This window comes from Oryzias latipes, chromosome 18 (genome assembly GCF_002234675.1).
Source record: "Oryzias latipes chromosome 18, ASM223467v1".
NCBI classification, from domain to species: domain Eukaryota; kingdom Metazoa; phylum Chordata; class Actinopteri; order Beloniformes; family Adrianichthyidae; genus Oryzias; species Oryzias latipes.
Window position 1 is genome coordinate 27053696 of NC_019876.2, and position 18364 is coordinate 27072059.

The 18364-nt window shown below is 42.4% G+C and overlaps 2 protein-coding genes across 2 annotated transcripts; both read right to left on the reverse strand.

The window, feature by feature from the left end:
• Positions 1 to 1685: 1685 nt before the first annotated feature.
• LOC111949312 (tripartite motif-containing protein 16-like) lies at positions 1686 to 3985 on the reverse strand. Its single transcript, XM_023966339.1, has one exon. The coding sequence runs from the start codon at positions 3865 to 3867 to the stop codon at positions 2200 to 2202; it is 1668 nt and encodes a 555-aa protein (XP_023822107.1). The 5' UTR covers positions 3868 to 3985; the 3' UTR covers positions 1686 to 2199.
• A 9617-nt stretch (positions 3986 to 13602) lies between these two features.
• On the reverse strand, positions 13603 to 16324 carry LOC111949314 (tripartite motif-containing protein 16-like). The gene is made up of 2 exons (XM_023966343.1): positions 14584 to 16324; positions 13603 to 14115 (listed from the first exon to the last, which is right to left on the reverse strand). The coding sequence occupies exon 1, from the start codon at positions 16265 to 16267 to the stop codon at positions 14603 to 14605; it is 1665 nt and encodes a 554-aa protein (XP_023822111.1). The 5' UTR covers positions 16268 to 16324; the 3' UTR covers positions 13603 to 14115; positions 14584 to 14602.
• Between the last annotated feature and the right edge of the window lie 2040 nt (positions 16325 to 18364).

Genomic DNA, 18364 nt, shown 5'->3' on the forward strand with positions numbered 1-18364 from the left:
TCACTTTGATGCAGACTCCTTTCTATTTATTTTCTTTAAATCCAGTAAACCCAATAAATTATATTAATTTTATGGATGACAACTATTTTTTATTATGAAGCAGCTGTAAGTTTGTTACGGGTCTGGAATCATAAGCGGTGAGTCTAAGCCCCGCCCTCTTCTCTCTACCTGTTCGTTGTTTTCCCCCGCGTGCAACCCCCCCCCTCCAGCGTGTTCTACACAGACCACGAAACATAGCAGACAGGTGACAGGATAGTAAGCGCGTCCTAACGCAAATTTAATTAATTTTACGCGGAAATGGGTGGCTTTAATCTAGGAAAAAATAGGCTTTTTTTGGGGGGCGCTCATGTGTCCCCTACGAGATTACCACTGACTGTCTTTTTAGAAGAACTTTCCATCCCATAACATACTCTGGTCGGCATTCACAGCTGCAGACACGCCCCATCAGCACATTCACGCTGTTTTCTTCCTTCTGCCCGACGGTGTTAAAGGCACCACGACAATCTGAGAACATGATAGTTATTTTATTAAAACACAGAGAGCCGCAGCAAAGGGAGGAAAGAGCCGCGTGCGGCTCTGGAGCCGCACGCGGCTCCAGAGCCGCGTGCGGCTCTGGAGCCGCCGGTTGCCGACCCCTGCCCTAATCCAACCCAGTTACCCAGCCTCCTGTTGGAGTTACCACACTCTAGGACAGGGGTCCCCAAATCCAAGCCTGGAGGGCCGGTGTCCCACATGTTTTCCAACCAAGCTGCCATTGAAGATCCTTATTGGCTAAACACACCTGATCCAGGTAATCAGCAGCAGATAAGGCAGGAAAACCAGCAGGAGGCCGGCCCTCCAGGCCTGGAGTTGGACACCCCTGCTCTAGGACAATGAATCACTTTTTTTCTTTCCTTTATTCTGTAAAACTGTAACTTCACATATTCTGTAAAACCTTTGTTACGCCCCCATTCCCCCCCGTCTAGCGGCCCAGAGAGGACGCTACACAAAAACCTTTATTAGATTTGTGAAAATGTGAAATAAGATGATTTTATCACATTTCACACACTGACACCACCTCAGACCAGGTGTAAAGATTTTTTTTTTCTGAAAACAAGGTTTCACAAATCAGAAACTGTGTTTAGTGTAATCTTTACTATCTAAATCCTAATTTAATCCAGGTTTGAGCAGTCCAGGTCCTGTGGTTTCTGAACAGGACCCGGTTCTATGTGGTCTTAGTGTGAAAAATGCAGTGGAATGTTCCTTTAGTGTCCTCACCAATCAGAAGCCAACTTCAGCGTCGTACCAAGATGCACATTGTGGCATTGCCAGCATGAATTTTCAGAGCATCCTAAGCTAAATGTTGAGATGACAGCCCCTAAACCTACTACTATGATGGAATCAACCTGGATGAATGAGAGTCTTCATAGACAGAAGCTAAATGTTGTTGTTGGCACGGATTAGCCTAATCCTAACCCTTCTTCTGGGTCTGTTCAACCAGGAATAAAGCTCTGGCCAACATATTTAGAAACTCATGAGCTGATAATAATCCTACCAATAATGAAGCTAAAAGGACTCAGACTGACTGACAGATGTTTCTGCTCTAAACATGAACTCTGTCATTTCTGGAGTTCCAGGAAAACTGCCTCAGTTCTTCCCTCATATTATTCCCACTTTTCTTCATCACATTTCACTCAAACTCTGGAATGAAGACAAAAGAATCAGGAGGTTTTTATTGTCACATGATCAGAAACAACTTTTCTCTGAAGAACAGAGACATGAAAACACAAATCTTTAATCCAAAGTTGTCAAATGAAGCAGAAAGAAAACAAAGTTTTAATGTTCTTCTTTCCACAAACACAATCTTCTCCTTCAGCTTCTTCTCTTGTCGTTTCTGTGGAGAACAAACCAGAGAAAGTCTGGGATTGTGACCTCACTGATTCCATTTGTGCTGCAGCTTCCTTCAGTTCCCATGACAACAACACAAAAACATGTGTGTGAAATTTGAATTCAAAGAAACCAAAAGAAAACAGATTTGACTCCCAAAAGTTTGACATTCATGTTCCAAAATGTCTCCAATCCACATTCTAGAGATTTTCATTTCTCTCTATTTCTGACTACAAACATTTCTCCACAGAATCTGAACAGTTCAAACGTTTAGTTCTAAATGATCCAAAGCAGAGAAATCACTGAAAACAAACATTTCACTTCTTTCAGGAACTATTTCACTTTACACAACTCTGCTGTGTCTCCAACATAACCACACAACCTCAGTCCAGCATGGAGCGGCTGAGTGAAAGTGGTCTGGACTCTGTGGAGGAGAGTCCTGCTTTCAGAGACGCTGTAGAAGGACAGAACACCTGCTCTGTGATCCAGGTACACTCCTACTCTGGAGGAAACAGGAGCTGAGATGGAGGTTTCTATGCTGTTGTGGACAAATGAGAAACTGTTTGGAGAACAATCTAATGCCCAAGATTTATCATTTAAACCAAAAAGACTTTTACTTCCAGATCTGCTGATGTTCTTGTATGCGACTGCTATATAAACAGAGTATCCTCTCCTCTCCACCTCCCAGTAACAACGTCCAGTCAGACTCTCTCTACTCAGAACCTGAAGAAAAGTAAATCTGTCTGGATGATCAAAATCAGACTGAGGTTGTCTAATATATGTCACCTTTCTGTTCTCCTCTGACAGTAACAGTTGTCTGTGTGCTGTGTTTGGATCCAGTGTGATTTGACATGAATATCTGAGGAAGTCAGCTCTGCTCTTTGGTTCTGGTTCTGGTTCTGACAGTAAAACGTCCACATGAGAGACTGTCAGTGAGATGTTTGTCCATTCCTCTCTCAGAATGTCCTGCAGTTTGTCTCTGAGCTCTGACACAGCTGCTGTCACATCCTCAAAGTATGTCAGAGGACGGACATGGATGCTGGCTGAGGGGGTGGACTCACTGAGTGGTGGCAGTGAGGGGTAGTTGAGCAGAAAGTGGCTGTGATCCTCTGTGAGCCAGAGCTGCTTCAGCTCAGCGTCTCTCCTCTTCAGCTCAGCCATGTCCTGCTCCAGCTCCTCCTGAAGACCTTTGACTCGCCTCACTTCAGTTTGCTGCTGGGATCTGATCTGCTGCTCCACATCACGGCTTCTTTTCTGGAGGAGACGGATCATCTCAGTGAAGATCTTCTCACTGTCCTCCACGCTTTGATCAGCAGAGTGATTGATGGCCTCCACCTCCTGTTGAAGCAGCTTCACCTCTTTCTCTCTGTCCTGGATTCTCTGCTGGATTTGTTGCTGACTCTCCTCCAGCTCTCTCTGCTTCTCAGTCCTTTCTGCTGCAGCTGAGACTGTGTCGTGGCCTCTATGTTCATCCACAGAGCAGAGATAACAGATGCTCTTCTGATCAGTGCGACAGAACATCTTCATCACCTCATCATGACGGGAGCAGATGTTCTCCTGCAGGTTCTTGGAGGGTTCCACCAGCTTGTGTTTCTTCAATGCAGCTGCTTTCAAATGAGGCTGAAGGTGTTCCTCACAGTAAGAGGCCGGACAGCTCAAGCAGGACTTGATGGCTTTCAGTTTTCTTCCAGTGCAGACGTCACAGACCACATCTTCAGGTCCAGCATAGCAGAGACCAGCAGGAGCAGCTTGGAGTCCGGTCTTCTTCAGCTGCTCCACTAAAGCTGCTAACATGACATTTTTCCCCAGAACAGGCCTCGGTGTGAAGGTCTTCCTGCACTGAGGACAGCTGTGGACTTTCTCCTCTGCATCCCACAATCCTTGGAGACACTTCATGCAGTAGCTGTGTCCACAGGGAATAGTCACCGGATCCTTCAGCAGATCCAGACAGATGGAACAGCTGAAGCTTTGTTCATCCAGATCCACTCCTTTCTGCGCCATTTCTCCTCTCAGACACACAGACTGTGAGAGTTTCACTTCCTCAGAAACCGGTTTGACTCTGATCCTCCAATCAGATGGTTTCACTGTGAGTTCAGCCAATCAGCTTCTTTCTTCTTTTCCTGTTGGTGACGCCCATCATGACAGAGGAGGAGCTGCAGATGAGGAAGAGGAGTCCTGATCTGTTAACCCTTTCAGAAAGAGAAAACTTTTTTATTAATTGAAAAAACACTTGAAGTTAACAATTTGTGACAGTTACATACAATTATGACAAGTAAAATAGGAATAAAAGACATGTACAAACTACAAATGCAATATAAAATAAAATTCAATTATAAAAATATTACAGAAAAAAGACTTAAATAAAAGATATTAAAATAAACAAATAAAATAAAAAGGGGGTTACATAGGCATTTGAATGATTCTTAACTTATCAAAAAGCTGCAAGTTACATTTGATACTTTAAAGTTCCAAAGCAAGTTTGTTTTCCATGATGTTTACAGATGAAAAAAAAGAGCAGAATTCTTTATGAAATGTAAGATAATATGGTTTGATATTAAGGAATCAACATTTATGTATATAGAATTTACCCAAAATAATTACAACATTCAGAATAAGTTCTGTGTTTTTGTTTTCTAAAATAAACCCAAATATGATATCCTTAATAGAAAAGTCTGCTAAACGTGAAATCTTGGGGAAAGGCCAATAATGTAAATTATTCCAAAAGACATTAAAATAAAAACATTCAAAGAAAAGATGCTCAGTTGTTTCATCCACATGACAAAAAGAACAACAATTTTCAGGAATTCCAACCATTTTCTTAGTAATTCCTTGGAAGGGTAAACACCTGAAAAGGTTTTAAAGTGGATTCCTTGGCTTTAGAAGGAATGGGGGGTTTAAAATATTTAGTTCGTATTTGTTTCTTTTCTGAATAATTAAAATAGTGGGTTATATAATTTGGATTTAAGAACTAGGGAAAGGACGTTTGATTAAAATATTTTCTGATTTGATGGTTGGGGATTTTGGCAGTGGCTGTGCATTAATCACGCCACGGCCACCCCACAGCCACCCCACTAGCCACTATAAACTGTGGTAGCAACAGTTGTGCATTTCATCCCAAATGCACAGCCAGCAAGCGGGCAAGTCGCTCTGATCACCTAACTAGGTCCACACCCCTTCCCCTCCCTGCTGCCTTTGAGTGCGCAGACATCTAAAGACGAGCTGCTAGACGCAGAACACGAATAAGACGCGGGTTTCACTTCCGCGTTCGAACCCTCAGAGCCTCCAGGCTGGTTAAACAAAAGAACCAGTCTCAGTTCCTTAAGATTAACTGTCTTAAATGACCGAGCGTGTGTGCTCCTCACACGCGCTCTCCCCCCTCTCTTCCTGCATCGCACTAGCACCAGTTTCAGCACACACACAATCACACATCCCAAAAAACTACATTTGTTTTCATGCCTGTTAAATATTTTCTGTGGGGTATTTTAACAATCTGTCTACTGTACTTTAGATCAGTGTTTGTCAACCAGTGTGCGGAGATGGTCAAGTGTGCCGTGGGAAATTGCCCTCATTAAATGATCTAAAAACATTTACCATCTCCAGGAAATCAGCTCTGTGTTCATCTAAACAGGCCCTGATAAAACACTGAGTATTTAGGAATATGAAAGATCATAAAATACAATTTTTCTTTGTGTTTATTTGATTCTATTGAAGACATTTTAATAAGAATGACGGTACCGCGATTTAGCCTTTGCGTCAGCTGTTTTAGGAGAAGTCCCACCCCTTTAACTGTCTCCACCAATCATTCTTGGAGGCTTAATCACATGTCATCAATTGCTTAAAGTCCTCACTTCCTTGTTCTAGCTAGCGGGGCAGCTTTCCACAGAATCCGGTATCAGACCGTGGAACGAGTGAACAAAACAATGAAGCTCGGAGATGCTAGTCTTTCTGTGTTCTTTTTGTACTACATCTCCCATGATGCATTGGGTGACAGCGTCTCAGCGCACAATGAATCTCTCCTCTTAACGTCTTGAAACAACAACGAACACACATCAAACAGTTTTTAAATCTTCTAACTTAACTTTTATTACATCTTTTAGGAAAAACAGCTGCAGCTTCCAGCTTTTTCTGCCACAATTATCACAAAAATGCATGTGAGATTGTGGAGGGACTGTAGATCAATACAGACTATGATTTTATCCTTTTTTCTTTTCTTTTTTGGATGTTGTTGTGCCGTGGCTCAAAAAAGGTTGAAAAACACTGTACTAATGATATCTACTAGTATCTATAGTGGTATCTACTATAAGTTAATGTTCTACAAAATATCAGTAGGCATTTAACTTTCTGATGGTTTTCTAAAGGTTGTTTTACTACTTTTAGTAGAATTAATTTTAAAGATAGAGCTCATGGTTTTTGTGTGCCACCCCAAGATTTAATGTGGCCCCCTACCAGCCACCTCCATGAAAAATTTCTTGAGGCGCCACTGTTCTTGACGCAATAGCTTGAAATTCAGGTTGACGTGCGTTTACCGACACTTTTCATTGAAGATGACCAGTCGATGCAGCCGTGTGAAGGTAGCTTCAGGCCTATTTTAGGGGGTCTGAAGCCTTCTTAAAATATTATATTGGAGGGAGAAGCAGACCCATCACAGGCAGCAAAGAGAGAGTTGATGAGTTTAACACCCTTTTCAATAGGTTTAGCTCTCTGAATGCCTCTGCCTCCTCCCCCCACCTCCACCACACCACCCCCCTGCTCCTGCTGCCTCTCAGCTATCTGAACTCCCCACACCTCCTCACCTTTCTTTTTTGTACGTTTCTCTTTCGGCTTTTCCCATCAGGGGTCGCCACAGCGAACAAGTCACATGGTAAACTTGGCAATGTTTTACGCCGGATGCCCTTCCTGACGCAACCCTCTCAAAGCAACCGGGCTTGTGACCGGCACAGAAGGGAAACCTCCTCACCTTTCTCCCCCCTCTAATACACCACACCTACTGGGCCCACAGTCCATCACCCCTCCCCCCAGTCCAACCCCCCCCCTCCCTCCCTGTTTGACTGTAACAGCCTGCCAGGTGAAGAAACAGCTGGAGAAACTTAACCAGCACTAAGCAGCCGGCCCGGATGGCGTCAGCCCTCGTACCCTGAGGACCTGTGCCCAACAGTTGCAGCGAGCGAGCTCACACCTGGATGGTGGTGGAGGCATGGGGAGAATCACCTTCTTTGACATCTCCAGTGCCTTTAACACCATCCGGCCTTCTTCACTGGGTGATATGCTGCGGCTGATGGGTGCTGGTGCGTCCACCCTCTCCTGGAACACTAGTCGCGTTTACATGGGCAAAAGTAATCGGAAAGAACGCCTGATCGGAAAGAAAATGCGTCATGTAAACGCGCCGTTCGGAATACTCTGCCCCCATCAGACTCGTTCGGATCAGAATTTCTTTCCGATCGAGATAGATGGATTATACCGATCGTTAATCCGATCGTGGAGCATGTAAACGGTTATTCCGATCGTGTGTCACTTCTCCTCTCGGTTACGTCACGCATAGCTGGTATTTCGCTGAGAGAAAGCTTTGGAGCGCAAACGGGACCGACCAGCTGCTCTGCGGACGCCCCGTGAAAAGCGCCGCTCCGCTCTCGCCCCGCTGGCTTTTCGCCTCTCTTACACCCCTCACGAGGGGGATGTGGGGGAGGAGCGCTTTGTGCGCCTCGTGCCCCCCGACACTCACTCAGTCCACTGAGTGAGCAGAGCAGCTGGATCATTAATAACTTTGTGTTTGAGGGGAGGGAGGAGGATGCTTTGTTAGTGTGCGTTTTGTTGTTTTGTTATGTGTGGGAGACTTCGGACTGCGAGCCGTCCCGCCGCTCTGGGTTAGCGGCTGCAGGACTCAGGAGAGCCGCCAGCTCACGCTGCGAGTTTGGGGAAGCAGAAATAAATATCGCTCAGTCCTTTTCAACACTACTGCACATGCCCAAATGATTCATTCCGACCGAAAGTGTGAGCCATGGGAACGTTTGTTCTAATCGGAAAAAGGTTTTCTGATCCCATGTGCACGGGTGAATTTTAACCCGACCATTGATCCGATCAAGATATTCTGCCCATGTAACCGGGGCTAATGACTACCTGACAGACAGGCCACAGATTGTCCGACTGGGCAGCGTCCTGTCTGACGTGGTGCTGAGTGGTGTGGGAGCCCCACAGGGCACTGTACTCTCTCCATTTCTGTTCACCTTGTACACCTCTGATTTTCAGCACAACTCGGAGTCATGTCACCTACAGAAATTCTCTGATGACTCTGTGGTTGTGGGGTGTATACGCGGTGGACGGGAGGAGGAGTACAGGAGGCTGGTGATTTGTGGAGTGGGCTGGAGAGAATCACCTGCTGCTCAACATGGACAAGACCAGGGAGATGGTGATCGACTTCCGGAGGAAAGGGACTGTCTTACAGCCCCTCTGCACCCTGGGCAAGGATGTGGAAGTGGTGGAGGAGTATAAATATCTGGGTGTGACTGGTGTGACTGGTGACTGAGCTGGAGGAGCCACAGTACTGCCGTGTACAGAAAAAGGCCTGCAGCAGACTCTACTTCCTAAGGAAGCTGAAGTCTTTCAATGTGTGCAGCAAGATGCTGGGGATCTTCTACCAGTCTGTGGTGGACAGCACCTTGTTCTCCTCTGTGGTCTGCTGGGGAAGCAGCATTGCAGTCAGTGACGCCAACAGACTGAACAAGCTCATCAGGAAGGCGGGTTCTGTAATTGGCTGCAAAAAGGAAACATTTGAAGCAGTGATGGAGAGGAGGTCACTGAACAGACTCCTTTCAATCATGGACAACCCAGACCATCCTGTCCACCCTGTCCTGGACAAACAGAGGAGCTCCTTTTCTAAGAGGCTCAGACAGCTCTGCTCCAAAACTGCCCAGTACCGGAAATCCTTCCTACCCAATACAATAACCCTGTACAACAACTCACAATGCAACAGATAACCTTTTCACATTTTTTTCTTCTTCTCTTTTTTGTACATTTCTTTTGCACATCTCTTTACCTGCACTGTTTTGTAAATAGCTTTTTAAATTATACCACATTTTCCTTGTTCTTGTTTTTTATTTTTATTTTATATTATTCTTAGTCTTTTTTTCCCCTGTCAGTTGCTATGGTAACGAACAAATTTCCCACGTGTGGGATCAATAGTATTTCTGATTCTGAAAAGGAGTGTTTATATGTATGTATATATATATATATATATATATATATGGGAGCCGGTTTAGCTCATGCTGGGTTACGGTTCCTTCTGTCCATGGATCCAGGGTTCGACTCCAGGCTACTCCGTATTCCCTTCTGTACTTCTGTGTCAGTCCCAAGTCCGGCTAAATTGAGAGTGTTGCATCAGGAAGGGCATCCAGCATAAAAACATTGCTGTGATAACCATGCGAATCTTCCACAAAAACTGAAGGATGTTTCATTGTGGCGACCCCTGGTGGGAAAAGCCGAAAGAGAAAGAAAAAGAACATATATATATATATTTGCAATTTGGAAGCATGGACATTGACTAAGAAAGACCAAATTCCAAACATATCAAACAAAAATACTGTTAAAAACAACATGTAACAAAAAGTGAGCAGTTTCCTTTAAATCCCCCAGCCAGGGAGATGTCTGATTCAATAGCCCCCTTTAAACAAGTGGAAACTGGCTTTAAATATTTAGGTAAATTTATATCTTCTTCCACTTCTGAAATGAAAAAACGCAACTTTGAATCCCTCCTGGAGAGCATTGTTGGAGACTTTGATTGTTGGTCAGTTTTACCTCTTTCACTGATTGGGCGGGTGAATCTCATCAAAATGACCGTCCTTCCTAAATTCTTGTATCTCTTCCAGCACATCCCTATACTTATTAATAAAGATTTTTTCGACAAACTGGAAAAACGAATTTCTCACTTCCTATGGAGCGGGAAAACACCTAGAGTCCGCAAATCCATATTACAGTCACCTAAGAACAAAGGGGGTCTTGGCCTCCCCAACTTTAGACAATATTACTGGGCAGCAAATATACAGAAGCTCCTATACTGGATGCATGATAATGATACTTCCCTGCCTGTCTGGGTGCAAATGGAGAAGGGATGTGGTCCCTACTCACTCCCCTCAGTCCTTGCCCACAATTTCCATTGACACTATCTCTTGTTAGAGACAATATCATTGTAAAGGAAACAGTATCCATCTGGAGACAATTCAGAAAACATTTTGGTCTGCATGGCCCTTCAATACTATCCCCCCCTACTAAAGAAGTATAATTTCGCTCCCTCCGTCACTGATGCGGTTTTTAAAATTTGGCATAGCAAAGGACTTAAAAAAGTCAAGGACCTATACACCAACAATATCTTCTCAACCTTTGCTAATCTTTCAGCCAGATATAACTTGCCTAATTCACATTTCTTCCGTTTCCTCCAGGCAAGAGATTTCGTGAAGAAACAATTGCAACCGCTGTGAACACTCGCCAGCAAACCCTACCCACACGTTTTGGGCCTGTTCCAAATTAAGACCTTTCTGGACACATGTTTTTAACACTCTCAGCCAGGCATATGGAACAACGCTACTGCCTAATCCAGTGTCCGCTATTTTTGGTTTTGCGGTTGATATGAATCTCTCTGGACCTTGCACATGTGCTCTAGCATTCACTACCTTGTTGGCCAGACGATTGATTCTGCTTAGGTGGAAGCTCTCTGACCCCCCTCACATGACTCTTGGGTAAAAGAGGTGCTATACAACCTGAAACTTAAAAAGCTGATGTTCTCACTTAAAGGATCTCTAAGTAAGTTTAAAGAGACATGGCATCCATTTTTATCACTGGCAGATACACTTACATTACTCCCAGAGGCAAAAACTGACCAACCCCCCCCCCCTCCTTTTTTTCTTCTCATCTTATCTTATCATCAATATCTTACCTTGTCTTTTTGTTCTGTCTTCCGTTCCGATGTAAGCATTTCAATTCAATAATCATACAAATAACTCCCCACCCCCCCTCTCCTTTTTTTTTCTCTTCTTTTTTTGTTGTTGTGTGTGCATGTGTTTTGTATAGGTGCACATAAGTAAAGACTGGATCTCTATTATGTCTTGTGTGTATGTGTATGTGTGCGGAATGTGTGTATGCATGACCTGGATATGGGAATGTTCTGTGTTCGGGGTGGGAGGGATATGGGGAAACAGAGCTGTATAGTCGTTTGAACACGTTTACCTTTTGAAGACATGCTCTGTATGTTAATATGTTCTAAAAACTCAATGAAAAACAGTTGAAATAAAAACTACATGTAACCCTTGTGCGATCCTAGGCACTTTACCATTGGGAGTTGGGTCATCTAGACCCACTAGACAGTGCTCTGAACCTTTTTTCTTCAATGATTTGTGATCTTCACTGGTGTCCATGGATTACATGAAATCCTCTCCACCTTTGTCATGGTAGGGAGAACACGTCAATGGAAGGGTGGGGTCATTTAACATAGCACAAGGGTTAATTGACATATAGGTATGGCTTTGAAATAGTGCCTGTATATTCTGTCAATATTGATGTTTAAACTGTAAATACACACATTTTAAATGACACTTTAAAATGACACTATCTACTTTTCTGCAAAAGAAAAAGTTTGGTAATTTAAAGAAAATGAAGTTTGCATTTTTGTTTTTTTTAAAAGAAGTAACGTTGTTCCAAACTGCATATTAGACTCTTTGAACAAACTAGTTCTTGTGGAAATAACTCAACTTTTTAGTAAGATAAAAATCTATTGTAATATAAACTGAACTTACGGTGTTTTATGACGTGTTTGGAATAACTGATTCAGTTTATAAAGCACCTAGGGGACATCTGATCATGGGATCAAGACGAGTAGAGAAGGAAACTGCAAAGCATGTACGCCGTTATTACCGTTAAAAGTAAGTATTATATTCACGCAAAAACTAGGTGTGGCATATAATATACATAGAGCGCTATGTAGTGGAATACACACACATTTGATAGAGACTGGGTTGATCTTTTCCTTCTAGTAAATGAAATGAAAGACGTCAAATGAAGGAACAGAGATCTTCTTTCACTTTCTTCCTGCAGATGGCACAGAGTAACTCTGCCTTCATTTCCCATCATGCCTTTGTGAATGCTCTCTCCCACTAGCTTACAGTCCCTCACATCCCCAAGCTAACATTAGCAGTGGAACAAAATGTAACTATCCAGCCGTACAGGTTTGAGCCAGATGGCAGCTCAGACAAGGAAAACGGGGACGTCAATGGATCTATTTATCTTCAAGTTGTGGATTTAGAGTTGGAGCGGAGCAGGGAGACTATGGCCCCACCCACAAATCTGAGCTTTTTCAAACCATGGCTTTTTGGCTGCTCCTGATTCATCATGTTTTGAATAAAGAAATAAGCAGTTTTAGTCTTAAATTATTTTATGTCTGTCCTCAGATTTTGTCATCAGAAAATGCCACAAGAACATTTTCAAAACACCGTTTTTATTGGAGTGGGACTTCAAAGTAAAACAGTTGAATTAAGTTGATTTTTTGGATTTATTTCAAGCATTGTAGTCAAAGCAATAAATAATTTACACATATTTATCAAACTCATTACAGAAATGATGAAATGCATATATTAAAAAGACAAACACAACAAACAGTTCAATGATGGCTGAAGATGTTTGCTTATATTTCTGAGTGCTGACTCCATTGACCAATAAAATTTCCAAAAAAGCATGAAAAATCTTTAAAAAGTAACAGGTTTGATTTGTGTGGGATTCTATTAGTGCCACAAATACGTTTTTGTGTTCACTGTCCACGTTTTCGGTTCGTTGTCTCTGTGGTCTACTGTCTACATCTACTGATCAAGTTTTTGAACATTTGTTTATGTATAAATATTACCAAGCAGTATCTTAAAATCCCAATAAAAATGTGTAAAGAATAAGTAAAGAAAATTAAGATTAAAACCACATTTCAAGGCATGTCTTTAGTCACATCGTTGTGAATGAGGAGCTGCAAAAAATACAGTTTGAAAAAGCTTTTAGTTGTGACATAGAAACTACAACATATATCATACTACAACATACTAGCTTCCTGCTCTGCTCCATTCTGATGCATCCACTTACAGATAAATAGATCCATGAACGTCTTTGTTTTCCTCCTCTGAGCTGGAATCTGGATCTAAACTGTACAGCTGGATAGCTCCAATGTTGCTCGCCATTTTTGATGCACAACTAATGTTAGGTTGGGGGTGTGAGGGGCAGTAAGCTAACAGGAGTGCGTGTGAACAAAGGGATGACGGGAAATTAAAGCAGGCTCACTCCACACCAACGTTCCTGCCCACAACTCAGAGGTGAATCTCTGATAAACTCCTGTCGCTTTGCAGAAACTTTGTCCTAAAAATGATCAAGGTTTGTTGATTTTGGCAAAAAAAAACAGCATCATCATAACTGAAAGACCACAGGAAATGTTTCTATAATAGATTAGAAGATGATTGGAGTTGGACTTTAAAGATCACAATATTTTTAAAAAAAGCAGAATAATTTTAAAAAACAACATTATATTTTAGGAATTAGAACAAAAATCCAGAAACCAAAACACAATTCCCAAAAAATGAAAGAAAATAAAACTGAAACATTTTAGGAAGTAAAAGTCATTTCCAGAAATCTAAAGGAAATGTTAAAAAACCAAACAAAAGAAGAAACTAGAAACGGTAGGAAGTGTTGGACATCACTGATTGGACGATGGTGTTTGACGAACATTTCAAGTGAATTGTATTTGTCATAAAGTGATTCTAAATCTGCTTCGTACTGATCCTAAAACTTTCATGTCTCTGAAGAACAGAGACATGAAAACACAAATCTTCAATCCAAAGTTGTCAAATGAAGCAGAAAGAAAACAAAGTTGTAAATGTTCTTCTTTCCACAAACACAATCTTCTCCTTCAGCTTCTTCTCTTGTCGATTCTGTGGAGAACAAACCAGAGAAAGTCTGGGATTGTGACCTCACTGCTTCCATTTGTGTTGCAGCTTCCTTCAGTTCCCATGACAACAACACAAAAACATGTGTGTGAAATTTGAATTCAAAGAAACCAAAAGAAAACAGATTTGACTCCCAAAAGTTTGACATTCATGTTCAAAAATGTCTCCAATCCACATTCTAGAGATTTTCATTTCTCTCTATTTCTGACTACAAACATTTCTCCACAGAATCTGAACAGTTCAAACGTTTAGTTCTAAATGATCCAAAGCAGAGAAATCACTGAAAACAAACATGGTTTTCCGGTTCCGGGTTACACGGCAGGATGCGTGGCGTGCCTCTCTGCGAATACAACTATCTTCAAACTATCTTCAAATTACTTGAAAGGTTGATTTTCCCCAAAAAAGAGAGCTGACCATACCCCGAAGAAACCCCAGGAATACGAAGACCTCCTTAATCGAAAGTGTTACAGAAATCAAATTCTTAGGGGTTTATGATTTTTAATTCTGTCCGATAAAAACTAGGAACCGGATATTGATAAATCATGTAATAAAATGGTTACAGTATAACGGGGTGGGATTATATAAGTTCGCTTCCTTCCACTCCCTTTCAAGCAATATTTATTAATATGTCTAATTAGCCTAAGTTTGATTAGTTACTGTATTAATGTATAACTGATTTTTATATTGCTGTTGTGTATTATTTCTACTTAATTGCTTGAAATAAACCATTTCAAATCAAAAGATTCAAATCAAAATCAACATTTCACTTCTTTCAGGAACTATTTCACTTTGCACAACTCTGCTGTGGATCCCTTAGCCCAACCCACCCACAGTCCAGCATGGAGCGGCTGAGTGAAAGTGGTCTGGACTCTGTGGAGGAGAGTCCTGCTTTCAGAGACGCTGTAGAAGGACAGAACACCTGCTCTGTGATCCAGGTACACTCCTACTCTGGAGGAAACAGGAGCTGAGATGGAGGTTTTTATGCTGTTGTGGACAAATGAGAACCTGTCTGGAAAACAAACTAATGACCAAGATTTATCATTATAACCAAATCCACTTTCTCTTCCAGATCTGCTGATGTTCTTGTATGCGACTGCTACACTAACATATTTTCTTCTCCGCTCCACCTCCCAGTAACAACGTCCAGTCAGACTCTCTCTACTCAGAACCTGAAATGAATCAGTAAATCTGTCTGGATGATCAGAAACAGACTGAGGTTTTTCCATCCCTGTCACCTTTCTGTTCTCCTCTGACAGTAACAGATCTCTGTGTGCTGTGTTTGGATCCAGTGTGATTTGACATGAATATCTGAGGAAGTCAGCTCTGCTCTTTGGTTCTGGTTCTGACAGTAAAACGTCCAGATGAGAGACTGTCAGTGAGATGTTTGTCCATTCCTCTCTCAGAATGTCCTGCAGTTTGTCTCTGAGCTCTGACACAGCTGCTGTCACATCCTCAAAGTATGTCAGAGGACGGACATGGATGCTGGCTGAGGGGGTGGACTCACTGAGTGGTGGCAGTGAGGGGTAGTTGAGCAGAAAGTGGCTGTGATCCTCTGTTAGGCAGAGCTGCTTCAGCTCAGCGTCTCTCCTCTTCAGCTCAGCCATGTCCTGCTCCAGCTCCTCCTGAAGACCTTTGACTCTCCTCACTTCAGTTTGCTGCTGGGATCTGATCTGCTGCTCCACATCACGGCTTCTTTTCTGGAGGAGACGGATCATCTCAGTGAAGATCTTCTCACTGTCCTCCACGCTTTGATCAGCAGAGTGATTGATGGCCTCCACCTCCTGTTGAAGCAGCTTCACCTCTTTCTCTCTGTCCTGGATTCTCTGCTGGATTTGTTGCTGACTCTCCTCCAGCTCTCTCTGCTTCTCAGTCCTTTCTGCTGCAGCTGAGACTGTGTCGTGGCCTCTATGTTCATCCACAGAGCAGAGATAACAGATGCTCTTCTGATCAGTGCGACAGAACATCTTCATCACCTCATCATGACGGGAGCAGATGTTCTCCTGCAGGTTCTTGGAGGGTTCCACCAGCTTGTGTTTCTTCAATGCAGCTGCTTTCAAATGAGGCTGAAGGTGTTCCTCACAGTAAGAGGCCGGACAGCTCAAGCAGGACTTGATGGCTTTCAGTTTTCTTCCAGTGCAGACGTCACAGACCACATCTTCAGGTCCAGCATAGCAGAGACCAGCAGGAGCAGCTTGGAGTCCGGTCTTCTTCAGCTGCTCCACTAAAGCTGCTAACATGACATTTTTCCCCAGAACAGGCCTCTGTGTGAAGGTCTTCCTGCACTGAGGACAGCTGTGGACTTTCTCCTCTGCATCCCACAATCCTTGAAGACACTTCATGCAGTAGCTGTGTCCACAGGGAATAGTCACCGGATCCTTCAGCAGATCCAGACAGATGGAACAGCAGAAGCTTTCTTCATCCAGATCCACTCCTTTCTGCGCCATTTCTCCTCTCAGACACACAGACTGTGAGAGTTTCACTTCCTCAGAAACCAGTTTGACTGTGATCCTCCAATCAGATGGTTTCACTGTGAGTTCAGCCAATCAGCTTCTTTCTTCTCTTCCTGTTGGTGACGCCCATCATGACAGAGGAGGAGCTGCAGAGGAGTCCTGATCTGTTAACCCTTTCAGAGAGAGAAAACTACAGACAACAGATAAAGGGACTCTTTAGGAACAACAACACCCCACCCCCCCAGCATCTGGAGGGGAATCAGTACTCTGACTCCAACAGAACCACCACACAGTCACTTGGGGGTCAGTATTCAGGGGTGTGGTTGTCACTTGGGGGCATGACTTTCATTTTTCAGAGCCGGGGGGCTAACAGGCAGCCCTTGACAGGCAGACCTTGAGCTGCAGGCTCTCTGCCTTTTATCACATTTTCTTTCACAACCATAGCGTGAAAGTCTTACATTTTCTCCAAAATGTTCAGAGCGGCCCTAATGTGTTGTTGTGAGACTTTAGTAAAGAGGATCTAGGAGACAACAGCATGAGGACGGTACGGAGAGAGATGAGGACGTGAAAGAAGCCACTCCATTTGATCCTCTAATGTCAGCAAAGCCGTGCAGATATCGCTGAAATATGTCATCTCCCTGACTGGAACATTGCTGAGCGGGTATCGAGGAGTATGAGTCATTTCCATGGATCAGCCAATGAGCGTTTAGATCCCGCCCACTTTCACTGATTGACAGACAGAGACATTCTCCTGAAAAAGCTCTTCATGAAGTAAATAAGTCATTTTGAAAAACAGCAACATGAAATAAAAACAAATAGAGAAAAAAAAAAAGACCCAAATCTGGCAACCCATTTCATAGCACTACCGTACCAACGTGCGCTCAAAATGTGGTGCAAAAGAATGTTGCCTGCACTTAAATGCCCCCCCACCCCACCCCAACACACCTGAACCAATCTGGCAATCCAAAAAATGACGTTACACCACCCTTAGCAACGATTTGTCAACATCATTGGGTCTGAGCCTGACACTGTGCATTTACGAGCGCATTTTGTTTCAATAAAGTTGGGGAGAAAAAAAAACAAGCGCATTTTGTCACATTGATCAAAGCGACAACAAGAGAACTTCATGCCACAGAGACTTTATCCATCAGGAGCTGAAAAAAGATGAAGCACTTCAACACCAATCACAAGGTAAGTTATTTTAACATTATCCAGTATTTCGGTGCAGCTGCGCAATTTACGTAAAATACTAATCGATTTGAGGTAAAGTTTGCACATAAACGACGAAGTTTGTCGTAATTAATTTCCAATGGAAAACTCGAAAATAATTCTGATACCCAAGTATCTAAGATGAGGTCAGACATGACCTTCCAAAACGGCGGAGAGCAGAGAAAAGTAAATAATAATGATGATGGTATGATGGCTGATAAATGTTTGAACTCACATTATGGTTTTGTTATGCCAACACATATTAGTGCGTTCTGCATTTTCCGGTTTATGTCAGTAAAAAAACTGCTGTTACTCTGTACAGCAGGTCAGGAAGTCTGACTTTTTCAACAATGAATGTGTCTTAAAATCTTGTATTGGCAGGAAATATGGAAAATGAAAACTGCCAAATACAAAAAGGAAATTAAGCTTTTCATTAATAAATGACAAACAAGATAAATGTATTAGTTTTAAAATTATGACAATACAAAATAACAGAGAAGTGTATAAATGCTTATATTTCCATTTATACTCAAATTAGTGTTCACATTTATTATTTATAAACGAGTACATTTATTTGTATTTAGCAGCTTTGGTTTTACATAATGATGATGTTTTTCCACAGTTTCTTCTGCTCTCAAAAAGTATCAAAAAGTGCTGGAGGTGGTGCAGCGTCCACATCCCAAGATGTTCCTGACATCACTGAAGATGTGATTTCAGGTCATTTTAATGGCTTGTAAATTAATTTAAAAAAAAAAACAGTGTCTGCATAACCCCTTTTTTATAAACAGCAACTGAAGAGAATGGAGTCCCAAACTGTTCATATAAATAAATAAATAAATAAATATGACCTTGGGCAAATATACAATCAACCAATAAATCTCT